This window comes from Sprattus sprattus, assembly GCF_963457725.1.
Source record: "Sprattus sprattus genome assembly, chromosome: 5".
Lineage (NCBI taxonomy): Eukaryota > Metazoa > Chordata > Actinopteri > Clupeiformes > Clupeidae > Sprattus > Sprattus sprattus.
This window is the reverse complement of record NC_137924.1, coordinates 36,279,867-36,298,549: the sequence shown is the minus strand read 5'-3', so window position 1 is coordinate 36,298,549 and position 18,683 is coordinate 36,279,867. Positions and strand designations below refer to the sequence as shown.

Genomic DNA, 18,683 nt, shown 5'->3' with positions numbered 1-18,683 from the left:
TCCAAAATAGACATTATTCTCCTCTTCTCTTCTCAGCTTATAAACTGTAGTACATTGAGCTCCATTGTAAATTTGTTAATTTCTATGAACTATTTTCATTAAAGCCCGGAGAGGAGTTCTACACAACAGACTGTGATCTGAAGTGCAGATGCAATCCTCCCTTCGTCAGCTGCAGTAGTGGAGAGTGCCCCCCTTCACAGGAGTGCAACATTCAGGGAGGACTTCTGGGCTGCTACCCAATAGGTGAATATTGCTTTAATTATTTCATTATTTAGCTTAGTTATTGTTTAACATTTCATAAAACCACTTTTTTAAATAAAGTACAGCATGTTTCTACCATTGTAATTGTTAAAGTCTTGTGTAACGGAGCTGAGAATACTGAATGGAATTCCCTGTGCTTTTAATTTCTCAGCCACAACACCCAGACCTTCCACACCTCGCCCATCAACACCAAAACCATCAACTCCCAGACCAACAACACCAAAACCATCTACTCCTGCAACTACAACTCCAGGTAAGGAAAAATGTTAACCTGGTTATTTTCTGTCATCAAAGTTATGTTGCCTTTTTCTGAGACTTTTATCAGTTTATCAGCTCAAATACTGCTGGAAATATCATAGAAATGTTTCCTGCGTTATTTTGCATTTTACATACCTTTAAAGTTATATCAAAATCCTGAAATTACCCCTGCCCCTTCTCCTCTCTCTCTAATCTAGCGGGATAAATCAAATATTGTAATCCTCAGAGCTTTATTTGTGTGATAAAGGACCATGAGATACAGTATATTTGACATGATATTTATTTAGTACATTTCCATTGCATTGAAGTTTATGAATAACAAAACTTCACTTCATTTTCTCCATCCAGTGAAGTGCCAACCTAATTCGGAGTATTTGGAGTGTGGTCCAGCATGTGTTCCCAGCTGTCAGAACCCCACCATGAGCTCCACTAACTGTACTGGGCCCTGTGTCAGCGGCTGTTTCTGTCGACCAGGTTTTGTGCTGTCAGGGAACCGCTGTGTTCCTGTTGACAAGTGTGGCTGTCTGGATGACAACAACAACTATTATGAGGTATAACCAAGACAGAAAATAATGGCCTTTGTGGTCCTTCAACTGTCTTTGGATTTGGTATCACTGAAAGAAAATAAAACCAATGAAATCACTCTTATTATTTTCTATCAGCCTGGAGAGATTGTCTTTGGGGATGGCTGCTCTAAGCTGTGTCGCTGTGCTGGAAACTACACTCTTGCCTGTGTGGACAACAGCTGTTCTCCCACAGAGGAGTGCCGAGAGGTCAATGGTGTCCCTGGATGTTATCCTCAAGGTAATTTCTTAATAGGAGATCGCTCTCTCACTTTGCAAGGGACTTCAGGTCAGGAACCTTAAGCCTTGAGGTCGATGTTTTTTGTATGATATTCATGAATGTGCTGGGTTCTGCCCACAGGCACCTCCACCTGCATTGCCTCTGGTGATCCTCACTACACTACCTTTGATAAGCGGAAGTATAACTTCATGGGCAACTGCACCTATTTGATGTCCAAACCATGCAACACGACTGCTGTGCCACACTATGAGGTCCATGTGTCCAATGAGAACCGGCACAACAACAAGAGAATCAGCTATGTGTCAGCAGTGCATGTCTACGTCCATGGAATGACAGTGTCCATACTTAAAGGAGGAACCGTGCGGGTAAGAAAAAAGGGGAGGAGAGAACACTACCATTGAATGTGAGACCAGTGTAGAAAACTGGCACTGCCTCACAAATATCCATCAAGAAATTTCACACAAATCCTTTAAAGTCCAGTGTCTAAACAACTTCAACTTCTAGTTAAGATTTTTCAACTTTGAAAAAATATGTATTGTTTGGCTGATCTTTTTTTCTTCACTACAACATCTTTTGTGATGTCTTGCCTCTGTGTGTCACCCAGCTCAATGGAACCAATGTGAACCTGCCTGTGAAACCAGCTTCAGACGTTTCTGTCTACAAGTCTGGAAAACATTACACAGTGGCCATGAGTTTTGGAGTGACTGTTCGTTATGATGGCAACCACTTCATGGACATCAAAGTCATTGCAGCGTGAGTCACCCGCAGTAGTTCTATGTGTAGCAGTTTGGTTAGCTGTTCATTTCAGCACTGATTTTGTGCAGTCAGATTTAGAGGGACTGTTCCCTTCATCATCAATTTAACACAGTTAATGATAACACTGTCATGGTGGTCCAAGCATGTAGTCTTCTATTGAGCTATGTAATTGAAGTTGTGTTTGTGTGATGTTTCACTTGATGAGTTTAACGTTTGTGTACACAGCTACAAAGACAAGCTGTGTGGCTTGTGTGGAGATTATGATGGGAACTCCAAGGATGATTTCCGTACTCCGTCTGGCGAACTCGTGACAAGTCCAAATGACTTTGGAAATAGCTGGAACTCCGACCCAGAGTAAGATGTGATGAAACACACAACACAATGTCTGGGTGCTGATATGCTTCATCCTATACACATATAGAATCACCCAACCCTGGGCATTTAACCAAACTGATGATTCTTATTTTATTTTCATTCAGGTGCAACAAGCAGCCAGTTGTGCCTGTCCCTGGTTGTACACCAGTGGAACAGGAGGCATATGAGTCTCCTGCCTTCTGTGGAATCATACTGGACAGCAAAGGCCCATTTGCAGTGTGCCACCCCAGGGTCAATCCCAATGTGAGTTTCAAACTAAATATGAATTTATCGTTAGGAATATGAATGGGAAAGCCCAGTGTATGGGATAAGGATTTCTGATTGCTGTACCAAAATGTAACACTAAATGTTGTTTTCCAGAGTTTCTTCAAGGACTGCATGTTTGACCTGTGTGAACTGGATGGACTACAGTCTGCCCTGTGTGAGGCCATAGAGGCTTATGTGAATGAGTGTCAGGATCGTGGAGTCACCATCGGGTCCTGGAGGAACACCACCTTCTGCCGTGAGTTTCTTACTACCACCCTTGTATGATGATGCAATATATTTATGAAAAAAAAAAATCTTCAGCGAAGTAATGAGCATTTTCTATTGTGTTTTTTCCCAAAAGCCCTGACCTGTCCTCCCAACAGCCACTTTGAGTCCTGTGCTCCACCGTGCCAGCCCTCCTGTGTCACACCTCCCCCAGGGCAATGTAGCGGACCCTGTGCAGAGGGGTGTGTGTGTGACCCAGGATACGTCCTCAGTGCTGGCAAGTGTGTCAGGAGTGACAGCTGTGGATGCAAACACACCAATGGACAGTACTACCAGGTTTGTTAGCCGATATAATTATTTTAGAACATATGTGTCTGCAGCTATGTGACTGACTTATACAATTGTTGTTGTTTTCTTAGTAGTGAGTATTCATATTAGAAGTCATTCTACATTTCCAAAATAGACATTATTCTCCTCTTCTCTTTTCAGCTTATAAACTGTAGTACATTGAGCTCCATTGTAAATTTGTTAATTTCTATGAACTATTTTCATTAAAGCCCGGAGAGGAGTTCTACACAACAGACTGTGATCTGAAGTGCAGATGCAATCCTCCCTTCGTCAGCTGCAGTAGTGGAGAGTGCCCCCCTTCACAGGAGTGCAACATTCAGGGAGGACTTCTGGGCTGCTACCCAATAGGTGAATATTGCTTTAATTATTTCATTATTTAGCTTAGTTATTGTTTAACATTTCATAAAACCACTTTTTTAAATAAAGTACAGCATGTTTCTACCATTGTAATTGTTAAAGTCTTGTGTAACGGAGCTGAGAATACTGAATGGAATTCCCTGTGCTTTTAATTTCTCAGCCACAACACCCAGACCTTCCACACCTCGCCCATCAACACCAAAACCATCAACTCCCAGACCAACAACACCAAAACCATCTACTCCTGCAACTACAACTCCAGGTAAGGAAAAATGTTAACCTGGTTATTTTCTGTCATCAAAGTTATGTTGCCTTTTTCTGAGACTTTTATCAGTTTATCAGCTCAAATACTGCTGGAAATATCATAGAAATGTTTCCTGCGTTATTTTGCATTTTACATACCTTTAAAGTTATATCAAAATCCTGAAATTACCCCTGCCCCTTCTCCTCTCTCTCTAATCTAGCGGGATAAATCAAATATTGTAATCCTCAGAGCTTTATTTGTGTGATAAAGGACCATGAGATACAGTATATTTGACATGATATTTATTTAGTACATTTCCATTGCATTGAAGTTTATGAATAACAAAACTTCACTTCATTTTCTCCATCCAGTGAAGTGCCAACCTAATTCAGAGTATTTGGAGTGTGGTCCATCATGTGTTCCCAGCTGTCAGAACCCCACCATGAGCTCCACTAACTGTACTGGGCCCTGTGTCAGCGGCTGTTTCTGTAGACCAGGTTTTGTGCTGTCAGGGAACCGCTGTGTTCCTGTTGACAAGTGTGGCTGTCTGGATGACAACAACAACTATTATGAGGTATAACCAAGACAGAAAATAATGGCCTTTGTGGTCCTTCAACTGTCTTTGGATTTGGTATCACTGAAAGAAAATAAAACCAATGAAATCACTCTTATTATTTTCTATCAGCCTGGAGAGATTGTCTTTGGGGATGGCTGCTCTAAGCTGTGTCGCTGTGCTGGAAACTACACTCTTGCCTGTGTGGACAACAGCTGTTCTCCCACAGAGGAGTGCCGAGAGGTCAATGGTGTCCCTGGATGTTATCCTCAAGGTAATTTCTTAATAGGAGATCGCTCTCTCACTTTGCAAGGGACTTCAGGTCAGGAACCTTAAGCCTTGAGGTCGATGTTTTTTGTATGATATTCATGAATGTGCTGGGTTCTGCCCACAGGCACCTCCACCTGCATTGCCTCTGGTGATCCTCACTACACTACCTTTGATAAGCGGAAGTATAACTTCATGGGCAACTGCACCTATTTGATGTCCAAACCATGCAACACGACTGCTGTGCCACACTATGAGGTCCATGTGTCCAATGAGAACCGGCACAACAACAAGAGAATCAGCTATGTGTCAGCAGTGCATGTCTACGTCCATGGAATGACAGTGTCCATACTTAAAGGAGGAACCGTGCGGGTAAGAAAAAAGGGGAGGAGAGAACACTACCATTGAATGTGAGACCAGTGTAGAAAACTGGCACTGCCTCACAAATATCCATCAAGAAATTTCACACAAATCCTTTAAAGTCCAGTGTCTAAACAACTTCAACTTCTAGTTAAGATTTTTCAACTTTGAAAAAATATGTATTGTTTGGCTGATCTTTTTTTCTTCACTACAACATCTTTTGTGATGTCTTGCCTCTGTGTGTCACCCAGCTCAATGGAACCAATGTGAACCTGCCTGTGAAACCAGCTTCAGACGTTTCTGTCTACAAGTCTGGAAAACATTACACAGTGGCCATGAGTTTTGGAGTGACTGTTCGTTATGATGGCAACCACTTCATGGACATCAAAGTCATTGCAGCGTGAGTCACCCGCAGTAGTTCTATGTGTAGCAGTTTGGTTAGCTGTTCATTTCAGCACTGATTTTGTGCAGTCAGATTTAGAGGGACTGTTCCCTTCATCATCAATTTAACACAGTTAATGATAACACTGTCATGGTGGTCCAAGCATGTAGTCTTCTATTGAGCTATGTAATTGAAGTTGTGTTTGTGTGATGTTTCACTTGATGAGTTTAACGTTTGTGTACACAGCTACAAAGACAAGCTGTGTGGCTTGTGTGGAGATTATGATGGGAACTCCAAGGATGATTTCCGTACTCCGTCTGGCGAACTCGTGACAAGTCCAAATGACTTTGGAAATAGCTGGAACTCCGACCCAGAGTAAGATGTGATGAAACACACAACACAATGTCTGGGTGCTGATATGCTTCATCCTATACACATATAGAATCACCCAACCCTGGGCATTTAACCAAACTGATGATTCTTATTTTATTTTCATTCAGGTGCAACAAGCAGCCAGTTGTGCCTGTCCCTGGTTGTACACCAGTGGAACAGGAGGCATATGAGTCTCCTGCCTTCTGTGGAATCATACTGGACAGCAAAGGCCCATTTGCAGTGTGCCACCCCAGGGTCAATCCCAATGTGAGTTTCAAACTAAATATGAATTTATCGTTAGGAATATGAATGGGAAAGCCCAGTGTATGGGATAAGGATTTCTGATTGCTGTACCAAAATGTAACACTAAATGTTGTTTTCCAGAGTTTCTTCAAGGACTGCATGTTTGACCTGTGTGAACTGGATGGACTACAGTCTGCCCTGTGTGAGGCCATAGAGGCTTATGTGAATGAGTGTCAGGATCGTGGAGTCACCATCGGGTCCTGGAGGAACACCACCTTCTGCCGTGAGTTTCTTACTACCACCCTTGCATGTATGATGATGCAATATATTTATGAAAAAAAAAAATCTTCAGCGAAGTAATGAGCATTTTCTATTGTGTTTTTTCCCAAAAGCCCTGACCTGTCCTCCCAACAGCCACTTTGAGTCCTGTGCTCCACCGTGCCAGCCCTCCTGTGTCACACCTCCCCCAGGGCAATGTAGCGGACCCTGTGCAGAGGGGTGTGTGTGTGACCCAGGATACGTCCTCAGTGCTGGCAAGTGTGTCAGGAGTGACAGCTGTGGATGCAAACACACCAATGGACAGTACTACCAGGTTTGTTAGCCGATATAATTATTTTAGAACATATGTGTCTGCAGCTATGTGACTGACTTATACAATTGTTGTTGTTTTCTTAGTAGTGAGTATTCATATTAGAAGTCATTCTACATTTCCAAAATAGACATTATTCTCCTCTTCTCTTTTCAGCTTATAAACTGTAGTACATTGAGCTCCATTGTAAATTTGTTAATTTCTATGAACTATTTTCATTAAAGCCCGGAGAGGAGTTCTACACAACAGACTGTGATCTGAAGTGCAGATGCAATCCTCCCTTCGTCAGCTGCAGTAGTGGAGAGTGCCCCCCTTCACAGGAGTGCAACATTCAGGGAGGACTTCTGGGCTGCTACCCAATAGGTGAATATTGCTTTAATTATTTCATTATTTAGCTTAGTTATTGTTTAACATTTCATAAAACCACTTTTTTAAATAAAGTACAGCATGTTTCTACCATTGTAATTGTTAAAGTCTTGTGTAACGGAGCTGAGAATACTGAATGGAATTCCCTGTGCTTTTAATTTCTCAGCCACAACACCCAGACCTTCCACACCTCGCCCATCAACACCAAAACCATCAACTCCCAGACCAACAACACCAAAACCATCTACTCCTGCAACTACAACTCCAGGTAAGGAAAAATGTTAACCTGGTTATTTTCTGTCATCAAAGTTATGTTGCCTTTTTCTGAGACTTTTATCAGTTTATCAGCTCAAATACTGCTGGAAATATCATAGAAATGTTTCCTGCGTTATTTTGCATTTTACATACCTTTAAAGTTATATCAAAATCCTGAAATTACCCCTGCCCCTTCTCCTCTCTCTCTAATCTAGCGGGATAAATCAAATATTGTAATCCTCAGAGCTTTATTTGTGTGATAAAGGACCATGAGATACAGTATATTTGACATGATATTTATTTAGTACATTTCCATTGCATTGAAGTTTATGAATAACAAAACTTCACTTCATTTTCTCCATCCAGTGAAGTGCCAACCTAATTCAGAGTATTTGGAGTGTGGTCCATCATGTGTTCCCAGCTGTCAGAACCCCACCATGAGCTCCACTAACTGTACTGGGCCCTGTGTCAGCGGCTGTTTCTGTAGACCAGGTTTTGTGCTGTCAGGGAACCGCTGTGTTCCTGTTGACAAGTGTGGCTGTCTGGATGACAACAACAACTATTATGAGGTATAACCAAGACAGAAAATAATGGCCTTTGTGGTCCTTCAACTGTCTTTGGATTTGGTATCACTGAAAGAAAATAAAACCAATGAAATCACTCTTATTATTTTCTATCAGCCTGGAGAGATTGTCTTTGGGGATGGCTGCTCTAAGCTGTGTCGCTGTGCTGGAAACTACACTCTTGCCTGTGTGGACAACAGCTGTTCTCCCACAGAGGAGTGCCGAGAGGTCAATGGTGTCCCTGGATGTTATCCTCAAGGTAATTTCTTAATAGGAGATCGCTCTCTCACTTTGCAAGGGACTTCAGGTCAGGAACCTTAAGCCTTGAGGTCGATGTTTTTTGTATGATATTCATGAATGTGCTGGGTTCTGCCCACAGGCACCTCCACCTGCATTGCCTCTGGTGATCCTCACTACACTACCTTTGATAAGCGGAAGTATAACTTCATGGGCAACTGCACCTATTTGATGTCCAAACCATGCAACACGACTGCTGTGCCACACTATGAGGTCCATGTGTCCAATGAGAACCGGCACAACAACAAGAGAATCAGCTATGTGTCAGCAGTGCATGTCTACGTCCATGGAATGACAGTGTCCATACTTAAAGGAGGAACCGTGCGGGTAAGAAAAAAGGGGAGGAGAGAACACTACCATTGAATGTGAGACCAGTGTAGAAAACTGGCACTGCCTCACAAATATCCATCAAGAAATTTCACACAAATCCTTTAAAGTCCAGTGTCTAAACAACTTCAACTTCTAGTTAAGATTTTTCAACTTTGAAAAAATATTTATTGTTTGGCTGATCTTTTTTGACTGATCATCTTTTGTGATGTCTTGCCTCTGTGTGTCACCCAGCTCAATGGAACCAATGTGAACCTGCCTGTGAATCCAGCTTCAGACGTTTCTGTCTACAAGTCTGGAAAACATTACACAGTGGCCATGAGTTTTGGAGTGACTGTTCGTTATGATGGCAACCACTTCATGGACATCAAAGTCATTGCAGCGTGAGTCACCCGCAGTAGTTCTATGTGTAGCAGTTTGGTTAGCTGTTCATTTCAGCACTGATTTTGTGCAGTCAGATTTAGAGGCACTGTTCCCTTCATCATCAATTTAACACAGTTAATGATAACACTGTCATGGTGGTCCAAGCATGTAGTCTTCTATTGAGCTATGTAATTGAAGTTGTGTTTGTGTGATGTTTCACTTGATGAGTTTAACGTTTGTGTACACAGCTACAAAGACAAGCTGTGTGGCTTGTGTGGAGATTATGATGGGAACTCCAAGGATGATTTCCGTACTCCGTCTGGCGAACTCGTGACAAGTCCAAATGACTTTGGAAATAGCTGGAACTCCGACCCAGAGTAAGATGTGATGAAACACACAACACAATGTCTGGGTGCTGATATGCTTCATCCTATACACATATAGAATCACCCAACCCTGGGCATTTAACCAAACTGATGATTCTTATTTTATTTTCATTCAGGTGCAACAAGCAGCCAGTTGTGCCTGTCCCTGGTTGTACACCAGTGGAACAGGAGGCATATGAGTCTCCTGCCTTCTGTGGAATCATACTGGACAGCAAAGGCCCATTTGCAGTGTGCCACCCCAGGGTCAATCCCAATGTGAGTTTCAAACTAAATATGAATTTATCGTTAGGAATATGAATGGGAAAGCCCAGTGTATGGGATAAGGATTTCTGATTGCTGTACCAAAATGTAACACTAAATGTTGTTTTCCAGAGTTTCTTCAAGGACTGCATGTTTGACCTGTGTGAACTGGATGGACTACAGTCTGCCCTGTGTGAGGCCATAGAGGCTTATGTGAATGAGTGTCAGGATCGTGGAGTCACCATCGGGTCCTGGAGGAACACCACCTTCTGCCGTGAGTTTCTTACTACCACCCTTGCATGTATGATGATGCAATATATTTATGAAAAAAAAAATCTTCAGTGAAGTAATAACCATTTTCTATTGTGTTTTTTCCCAAAAGCCCTGACCTGTCCTCCCAACAGCCACTTTGAGTCCTGTGCTCCACCGTGCCAGCCCTCCTGTGTCACACCTCCCCCAGGGCAATGTAGCGGACCATGTGCAGAGGGGTGTGTGTGTGACCCAGGATACGTCCTCAGTGCTGGCAAGTGTGTCAGGAGTGACAGCTGTGGATGCAAACACACCAATGGACAGTACTACCAGGTTTGTTAGCCGATATAATTATTTTAGAACATATGTGTCTGCAGCTATGTGACTGACTTATACGATTCTTGTTGTTTTCTTATTAGTGAGTATTCATATTAGAAGTCATTCTACATTTCCAAAATAGACTTTATTCTCCTCTTCTCTTTTCAGCTTATAAACTGTAGTACATTGAGCTCCATTGTAAATTTGTTAATTTCTATGAACTATTTTCATTAAAGCCTGGAGAGGAGTTCTACACAACAGACTGTGATCTGAAGTGCAGATGCAATCCTCCCTTCGTCAGCTGCAGTAGTGGAGAGTGCCCCCCTTCACAGGAGTGCAACATTCAGGGAGGACTTCTAGGCTGCTACCCAATTGGTGAGAATTGCTTTAATTATGCTAAGCTTAGTTTTTGTTTTACAATTAATAGAAATATTTTAAACTTTTAAAAATGAAGTACATCATATTTCTACCATTGCAAATGTTAAGGTCTTGTGTATCGGAAACCTGAATGTAATTCGCTGTACTTTCACATTTCCCAGCCACTACACCCAGACCAACAACCCCCAGACCTTCCACACCTCACCCATCAACACCAAAACCATCAACTCCAAAACCATCAACTCCAAAACCAACAACACCAAAGCCCTCTACTCCTGCACCAACAACTCCAGGTAAGTCATTCATCTGTGGTCCATTCTGGTTTTCAGGGCTTCGAAACTATTTGTAAACCTCTGCAGAATTTCAGAATGGTTTTATAGGCAACTAGTTTTGGTACCATCCTCAAATTCATTTTGATAGCATATCATATGGTTATGTGAAAGACAGATAAACACCTGTGTCTTTCCCACTAGCCATCCAGGATATGCACTATGTAGTTATGTTTCTCGGGCTGCCTTTTAGGTAGTTAGCTTGCTAGTTTTGGAACAGAACTACTTATTGCTGCTTTAAGTCTTGGTAGATTAGTATGTCCTGTACATATGTGAACTTTCACACTTCTTTCTTTCTCTGTCCCCCTCACTGTCTGCCCCACACATATACACATCTACGTCCTCTCCTGTTCTACCTCCCAGCCAAGTGCCCTCCTAATGCGGAGTACATTGAGTGTGGTCCAGCCTGTATCCCCAGCTGTAGGGAGCCTTCCACAAACTGCACTGGCTCTTGTATCACCGGGTGTTTCTGTAAGCCAGGCTTTGTCTTCCGCGGCCGACGTTGCGTTCCCGTTGAGAAGTGCGGCTGTCTAGACAATGATAACAACTACTATGAGGTATGAACAGTTTCTTCGTCAGAGAAGTTTGAGTAAAATGACATGGTATATATTAGTATTTATTGTTACACTTGTTCTCTATTGCTTCCAAGCTTGATTGTTCTCTCCCTTGTACGTCGCTCTGGACAAAAGTGTCAGCTAAATGACTAAATGTAAATGTTTATATGAACATGTTATTCTCCCCCCTTAGCCTGGAGAGATTATCTTTGGGGATGGCTGCTCTAAGCTGTGTCGCTGTGCTGGAAACTACACTCTTGACTGTGTGGACAACAGCTGCGATCCCACAGAGGAATGTCGAGAAGTCAGTGGAGTCCATGGCTGCTATCCCAAAGGTAGGTGTCATTACTCAAGTAAGAGTTTTGTTTACTCAAAAAATATATAAGAGCAAAAACACGAGTGCCTTCATAAATGCTTTATTTGCATAGCCACAGACTTTAAGGGTCCACTGGGCCTGATTTTGTCTGCAAATAGCAGAGGTTGTTTGAGACCGAAACCACAATGACCTTAACTATTTCTGAAAATAACAGTAACTATTATTCTTTGTGTCTTGTTTTTGGTAAAACAATAGATAAGTCACACATTTTGAGGTTACATTCCTCCTACTCAGGTCCAGACTGTGAATAAACTAATACTTTCCATGAGTTCATGGACATGACCCCTTTTTGTGGTCAGAGCAAGCTATTTAACCATCCATTGTTCCCTTTTCTCCTATTTACAAATTGAAGTTAAGAGTGTAGAGGGATTCTAAGGTTCAGCAGAGAACTTAAAGGGATTGTTCACCCAAAAATGACAAGAATGTCAGTTTTCATGAATATTTGCTTGTCAATGCAAAATTAAATGAGTTGTCCCTGCAACATCAGTAAACAAAAACAGCTGACCACCATTCACTTCTGTATTATAGAAAAAGAGTGACGCTCTAAATAAGAGACTTCATGCCTTCTAAATAACCTAGTGTTCCACAGAAAAGATAGCTAATGCTGAGCATGAAGATGAGCAAATGATGACCATATTTTCATGTGGGTGAACTGTCTCGGGCCTGGCAGTACTGTGTGACCACCATTCTGAGCGCCAGTGTAGAAACGGCCCCAATGCAGTTGGAGACCTCATCTGGAGGTCGCTGGGCAAACTAGAGTTTCTCATGCTTGTCACGCTTCTCTTTAGTGGTTTGTACTGAATTCCTGTGTTTGTTTTTGCCCACAGGCACCTCTACCTGCATTGCCTCCAGTGATCCCCACTACACTACTTTTGATAAGAGGAAGTATGACTTCATGGGCAACTGCACCTATCTAATGTCCAAACCGTGCAACACGACCAGTGTGCCCCACTATGAGGTCTACGTGACCAATAAGAACCGGCTCAACAATTACAAAATCAGCTACGTGGATTCTGTGCACGTCCACGTCAAGGGTGTGACTGTGTCCATTCGGAATGGAGGAACTGTGCAGGTGAGGTGGAGACAAAAGAAAAGGATAGTGTAGAGGGAGAGAAAGGACAGATAGTGTACATTCTTTAACATATATGAATACGTTTTGGTTCATTTTCATGAGAGCAATGATTTATGATATGCTCCTTTCCCAAGCAGCAGTTATTGATTGTTTATAACGAACATGGAGTAATTCCCCATGATGTATGTTTTACCCAATATCCTTCTGGGTGTCTCGTCAATATATGTTCATAATGTCCTCACCCAGGTCATTTGGGGTGTCTTTATTAATTATTTGTTAAGTTCTCTTTGAAATAATTTATATTTAGTAGTGGTTCAACACAATGTAGACATAATAGGAGTAGTCCAAATTGTAAAATGTGTCCAGTTTGTGTCCTCACTGTTTTCTTTCTGTGTATCCCCCAGCTCAATGGAACCAATGTGAACCTGCCTGTGAATCCAGCTTCAGACGTTTCTGTCTACAAGTCTGGAAGACATTACACAGTGGCCATGAGTTTTGGAGTGACTGTTCGATATGATGGCAACCACTTCATGGACATCAAAGTCATTGCAGAGTAAGTGGAAACAGTCAAAGCTGTTCAAAATTCAAATGTTTAGTGACGGATTAGTCACAGTGCTGTAAAATACCTTATTATCATTCTGCAGTTATAAGGACAAAGTGTGTGGATTGTGTGGAGATTACAATGGAGATGCCAAGGATGACTTCCGCACTCCTTCTGGCCATCTGGCCACCAGCCCAGTGGAGTTTGGGGACAGCTGGAACACTGACTCTGAGTAAGACATCATACTCACACTCTCACAGTTACATCATACTCACACTCTCACAGTTACATCATACTCACACTCTCTCAGTTACATCATACAACTCACACTCTCTCAGTTACATCATACAACTCACACTCTCACAGTTACTACAGACACACTGACTCTGAGTAAGACATCATACTCGCACTCTCACAGTTACATCATACTCACACTCTCTCAGTTACATCATACTACTCACACTCTCACAGTTACTACAGAAACACTGACTCTGAGTGAGACATCATACTCGCACTCTCTCAGTTACTACAGACACACCGACTGTCTTTGCTAACTCAAGTTTGCTGCCCCCAAATAATAATGGTGGTGTGTTGGTGGGAAATAAATAAATAAATACAAATGGTGGTATATACATTTAAAAATATGGAATCAAATTCATAGAAGGAGAGATCCTTAACATCACTGTTTCATGATCATCAGATGCAACAAGAAACCTGATGAAGTTGTTCCAGGATGCACAGATGATGAACAGGATAAATATGAGACTCCTGCCTTCTGTGGAATCATACTGGACAGTAAAGGCCCATTTGCAGTGTGCCACCCCAGGATTAATCCCAATGTGAGTTACAAGCTAAATATGAATTAGAAATATGAGTGGGAAAGCCCAGTGTATGGAATATGGATTTCTGATTGCTGTACCAAATGTAACACTAAATGTTTTTTTTCCAGAGTTTCTTCAAGGACTGCATGTTTGACCTGTGTGAACTGGATGGACTACAGTCTGCCCTGTGTGAGGCCATAGAGGCTTATGTGAATGAGTGTCAGGATCGTGGAGTCACCATCGGGTCCTGGAGGAACACCACCTTCTGCCGTGAGTATCACCATGAGATCGGCTACTATGGCACAGAAATTCTACACACTGATCCCAAAATAATACTAATATAGTCTCTGAGCAAAATGTAATTTGAAGCTGGGTACTAGTTTAGCTGAAAGCACATTAGACTCCTTGTAAGACAAATTGACCCTACTGTGTGTTAGTGAAAAAAAACAGGATAACACATTTATGTTCCTTTGACCCCAACAGCTCTTAAATGCCCCACCAACAGTCACTTTGTGGCCTGCGCTTCACCCTGCCAGCCTTCCTGTGTCAAGCCGTCTCCAGGGCAATGTAACGGCACCTGTGCAGAGGGGTGCGTGTGTGACCCAGGATATGTGCTCAGTGCTGGCAAGTGTATCAGGAACGACACCTGTGGTTGTGAGTCCAATGGATTGTACTATGAGGTGTGTGTTTTGCCTATATCTGTTATTGTGTACAATATAAACCCGTACCCATCCATCTACAGTGGTTTTAAAAAGTCTATTGCTATTTAATAATAATGTCCCTTGTGTCAGTCTGGGGAGGAATTCTACTCTAAGGATTGCAAGCAGAAGTGCAAGTGCAACTCCCCTAATGTCACCTGCGAGGCCACCGAATGTCCCCCGATGCAGCAGTGTGGGGTCCAGGGAGGAGTGGTCGGCTGTTACCCAGTAGGTGAGTCGTGAGTGTCACGCCAACCTTGTGTCGGGGACTGAGGTGCTTTACCTGTATGTTCAGTATGACATGAAGTTGTGTCCTGTGGAATCCAACTAAATTCCTCTTAATTCCATCCATGCCGTCATTTCTTAAGGGTCTTCTAACTGTTAAGTTCATGTTTAGAGACACATTTAGAATTTCACAACCTATGCTGGCATAATGCCAACGTTGCCCATTGGCCTTCACTCAGACATTATATGGGTTCTTTCACAGGTTTTGAAGACTGCACGATTTCAGGAGACCCGCACTACAACACCTTTGACGACAAGTTCTATTCCTTCATGGGCACCTGCACATATACTCTGGCACGGACCTGCAAGAACAACACAGGTAACGCGGTGACTCCTGGGGGAAAGAAATGAGAGCAAGAATGGCACCTCTCTGACCCACCCACCTCAATAAAACACCATTGTGGTGAACAGGATAATAGACCAGCTCAGACCAAACAAAATTGCAAATAGCTTTTTGTTGTGCTTTGGCTTCTGTTTTGTTTTAATGCCACTTTTGCTATGATTGAACTGGCTGTAAACTCATTAGATAGACATAGTCAGCAATCTGGTGAGAAAAGTAGTTGAAGTCCACCATCAGGTTTGGACCATCCCTGTTTGCTAACTGAGACCCATCACACTGCCACTCTTGGTTTCCAGGACCGTGGTTCTCAGTGGAGGCCAAGAACGAAGAGAGAGGCGTGGCGGGTGTCTCCTACCTCAAGAAGCTCTATGTGACGGTCAATGGTGTCACTGTGACCATGATGAAGGCCAGGAGAATGCTGGTAAGCTGATGGAACAGATCACATATTTGCATTAACATTGTGTACTGACCTCTAAGCACTAAGTCCTGCAAATATTGAATTATCTAGAAGGGGTTTATTTCAGAGATTCCTTAAAAGCTCCTCCACACTAGTTGGTATAGTTCCATACGTCAACTTCCATATCCTCCAACACACACACACACACACACACACACACACACACACACACACACACACACACACACACACACACACACACAAATACAAATACACATCTGCATGATTACATTTTTTTCCCATCTCACAACCTCTTAATAATCTCAGGATTAGTGAGACGTATCTCCTACATCTGTCTCCTCTTTTAACAACTTTATTCATTCATCCCATATCAGCACCTCCACACAGACAAATCTATTTCAATCTTTCCTGGCCATGTCATAGCATGCTCTCTCTGAGTGCCCTTCTTCTGTTCTTTAATCTTCCACGGGGATCAGAGAGGCTTTCCTCAAGGCCTGTTGTCTTATCTCAGAGAACAGAGAAGCAATTTACTTGTATTGCTCTATAGGTATTGACATTTGACCCTATTTGACATTTGACCCCCTTATCTCACTCTCCCTATTCCTGTCTTCTCTTCCCCTCTCTCTCGTGGTGTAGGTGGGAGGCCGTAGAGTGGCCCTTCCAAACTCGCCCTCTCCCCTCATGTCTCTGTCCCTGGCTGGACAGTACATCACGCTCCAGACCACCTTCGGCCTCAAGGTGCGCTGGGATGGCAACCACTATGCTCATATTACTGTGCCCAGGTGAGGAAACAAACACTGACCATGTATACTCAGTTCTTACAGAACCTGGGCGTTTGCTGGTGTTTATTTAGGTGTAGTACTTTCCCTTGCTGAAAATCCTCACTGGTATTCCCGCTCATGTGTCTTAATTCTCTCTCTTTGTCTTTCTTTCTTTCCTCATCCCTCTGTCTCTAACCCTCTCAGCACATATCACGACCAGATGTGTGGCCTGTGCGGTGACTATGATGGTAACCCTGGCAATGACCTTACCAAGCCAGATGGCACACAAGCTGAAACCACAGATCAGTTTGGGAACAGTTGGCAGACAGATGAGGATGAGGATGATGTGTGAGTGTACATCTTCTGGTTGGCTGTGCTATGTCTTATAAGGAGAAAGGCCAGACTGTTAAGACCCAGGATAAAAAGTAATACTCGACTAAGTTTGGAAATGTTAAATAAAATGTAAATCACAAAGAGATTTTACAATGTTATGTGTCATCATTGTTATACAGAATTCTGTTCTGAGCAGCAGCTTTTACATAAGGGATAGTTTGTACTTAAGGCATGCTTTTCAAATAGTATCAATCAATGTTGCACAAGTGGAACACAGCAATCTTGTGCAAGAAGCAGAAAACATTGTATCTTGAGAGTAAAACTTGACAGTTAGTCTTCAGTGCATTTTTAGTGGCTTATTAGAGTCTGGTAATATACCATTCCCCTAGACTGCTTTGTTTTTAATGTTATGTTGATTATTTATTAGTCAGAATAATGTGATGCCAACTTTTGTGTAATAGGTGCAAGCCTGATGTTACCCCCGATCCTCCCTGCAAACCAGAGCTAGAGGCTTTAGTTACCAACCCTGCCAACTGTGGCAAGCTCAATGACACCACGGGTCCCTTCAGGTGAGGAGACATCCATGAGTCAGATACCCAGATGCTGTGGAACTGGCAGACAGACACTAGTGTTGGACTCTCTGCCTGTATGTTGGCCGATCTCCCTCATGATCTGTGTCTCTTTTGCACCCTTGTCTGCCCAGAGATTGCATAAAGGTGGTGGATCCGCTGCCATTCTTCCAGAGCTGTGTGTTTGACATGTGCCGTTACGAGGGCCTGCAAGAGGCTCTGTGTCAACAGCTGCAGGTGTACACTGACGCCTGCCTGGGTGCAGGAGCACCAGTGCACCAGTGGAGGGAGCCAAACTTCTGTCGTGAGTCTTCCTCTATCTCTGTCACTCTCTTTCTGACCCATACACACACACACACACATAGCAAAACATACAGCCATGACAGTCATGTAGACTGAAGTATCCAAATGTTAACTAATGAAGACATTCACAAAGACACAAAGGCTGTGTCCACACACACACACACACACACACACACACACACACACACACACACACACACACACACACACACACACACACACACACACAGTATTGCACACGGAAACCCACTGAAAATATAAAGTTTACTAACACTCAAGGCAAAATGCAGGAGACAGTTTGTCACTAAAGTGCAACACACCCTTCACATTGCTTTGTCATCAAAACACCCTGCCTGTGTTTCCCCCCATGGCCTTCTCTCTCTGCAGCACTGATCTGCCCCCAGAACAGCCACTACACCCTGTGCGTGAGCGCCTGTCCAGAGACGTGTGTGGGGGTCAGCGAGCCCCCAGGATGTGGAGATAAATGTGTGGAGGGCTGCCAGTGCAACCCCGGCTTTGTGCTGAGCGACGAGCAGTGTGTCCCGCTCAAGGACTGTGGCTGTGTGGATCCTCAAGGCTCATATCACCCTGTGAGTCTCCACCAAATGCAATGACACTGCGTGTGTGTGTGTGTGTGTGTGTGTGTGTGTGTGTGTGTGTGTGTGTGAGAGAGAGAGAGAGAGGGAAAAGGAGCGAGAGAGAGACTTTTTTGTTAAGACTGTTCATTCACATATACTGAACATTTTATATTCAATTCATAATACACAATGATATTTAACATATACAATTCATTCATATATATATTTTTATATATATACGTATATATTAAGCATGTAAATGGAATGTAAAATACTATGATATGAATCATATATCTGGCTCCGCTACTTTTGAGAACAGCTGA

General features: G+C 42.8%; 2 protein-coding genes across 2 annotated transcripts in view; both read left to right on the top strand.

The window, feature by feature from the left end:
• LOC308366162 (zonadhesin-like) overlaps positions 1-7,278 on the top strand; it is a gene marked incomplete at both ends in the record, with an annotated part of 36,571 nt that extends 29,293 nt beyond the window's left edge. Inside the window, 23 exons of the mRNA XM_080839797.1 lie at positions 105-184; positions 413-514; positions 767-780; positions 868-1,070; positions 1,182-1,323; positions 1,444-1,688; positions 1,928-2,076; positions 2,305-2,433; positions 2,559-2,697; positions 2,815-2,956; positions 3,062-3,261; positions 3,483-3,562; positions 3,791-3,892; positions 4,301-4,448; positions 4,560-4,701; positions 4,822-5,066; positions 5,306-5,454; positions 5,683-5,811; positions 5,937-6,075; positions 6,193-6,334; positions 6,444-6,643; positions 6,865-6,944; positions 7,173-7,278. Coding sequence (XP_080695923.1) covers positions 105-184; positions 413-514; positions 767-780; positions 868-1,070; positions 1,182-1,323; positions 1,444-1,688; positions 1,928-2,076; positions 2,305-2,433; positions 2,559-2,697; positions 2,815-2,956; positions 3,062-3,261; positions 3,483-3,562; positions 3,791-3,892; positions 4,301-4,448; positions 4,560-4,701; positions 4,822-5,066; positions 5,306-5,454; positions 5,683-5,811; positions 5,937-6,075; positions 6,193-6,334; positions 6,444-6,643; positions 6,865-6,944; positions 7,173-7,278 — 3,207 coding nt within the window. The remainder of the gene's footprint in view (positions 1-104; positions 185-412; positions 515-766; positions 781-867; positions 1,071-1,181; positions 1,324-1,443; positions 1,689-1,927; positions 2,077-2,304; positions 2,434-2,558; positions 2,698-2,814; positions 2,957-3,061; positions 3,262-3,482; positions 3,563-3,790; positions 3,893-4,300; positions 4,449-4,559; positions 4,702-4,821; positions 5,067-5,305; positions 5,455-5,682; positions 5,812-5,936; positions 6,076-6,192; positions 6,335-6,443; positions 6,644-6,864; positions 6,945-7,172) is intronic.
• A 252-nt stretch (positions 7,279-7,530) lies between these two features.
• Positions 7,531-18,683, top strand: part of zanl (zonadhesin, like) — a gene marked incomplete at both ends in the record, with an annotated part of 26,799 nt that continues 15,646 nt past the window's right edge. The window contains 27 exons of the mRNA XM_080839796.1: positions 7,531-7,540; positions 7,628-7,830; positions 7,942-8,083; positions 8,204-8,448; positions 8,683-8,831; positions 9,060-9,188; positions 9,314-9,452; positions 9,570-9,711; positions 9,820-10,019; positions 10,241-10,379; positions 10,544-10,675; positions 11,075-11,268; positions 11,459-11,600; positions 12,469-12,713; positions 13,118-13,266; positions 13,358-13,486; positions 13,955-14,093; positions 14,204-14,345; positions 14,559-14,755; positions 14,867-15,005; positions 15,261-15,377; positions 15,695-15,819; positions 16,453-16,598; positions 16,782-16,925; positions 17,372-17,479; positions 17,614-17,783; positions 18,170-18,372. Of these exons, the coding sequence (XP_080695922.1) occupies positions 7,531-7,540; positions 7,628-7,830; positions 7,942-8,083; positions 8,204-8,448; positions 8,683-8,831; positions 9,060-9,188; positions 9,314-9,452; positions 9,570-9,711; positions 9,820-10,019; positions 10,241-10,379; positions 10,544-10,675; positions 11,075-11,268; positions 11,459-11,600; positions 12,469-12,713; positions 13,118-13,266; positions 13,358-13,486; positions 13,955-14,093; positions 14,204-14,345; positions 14,559-14,755; positions 14,867-15,005; positions 15,261-15,377; positions 15,695-15,819; positions 16,453-16,598; positions 16,782-16,925; positions 17,372-17,479; positions 17,614-17,783; positions 18,170-18,372 (4,119 nt within the window). The remainder of the gene's footprint in view (positions 7,541-7,627; positions 7,831-7,941; positions 8,084-8,203; positions 8,449-8,682; positions 8,832-9,059; positions 9,189-9,313; positions 9,453-9,569; positions 9,712-9,819; positions 10,020-10,240; positions 10,380-10,543; positions 10,676-11,074; positions 11,269-11,458; positions 11,601-12,468; positions 12,714-13,117; positions 13,267-13,357; positions 13,487-13,954; positions 14,094-14,203; positions 14,346-14,558; positions 14,756-14,866; positions 15,006-15,260; positions 15,378-15,694; positions 15,820-16,452; positions 16,599-16,781; positions 16,926-17,371; positions 17,480-17,613; positions 17,784-18,169; positions 18,373-18,683) is intronic.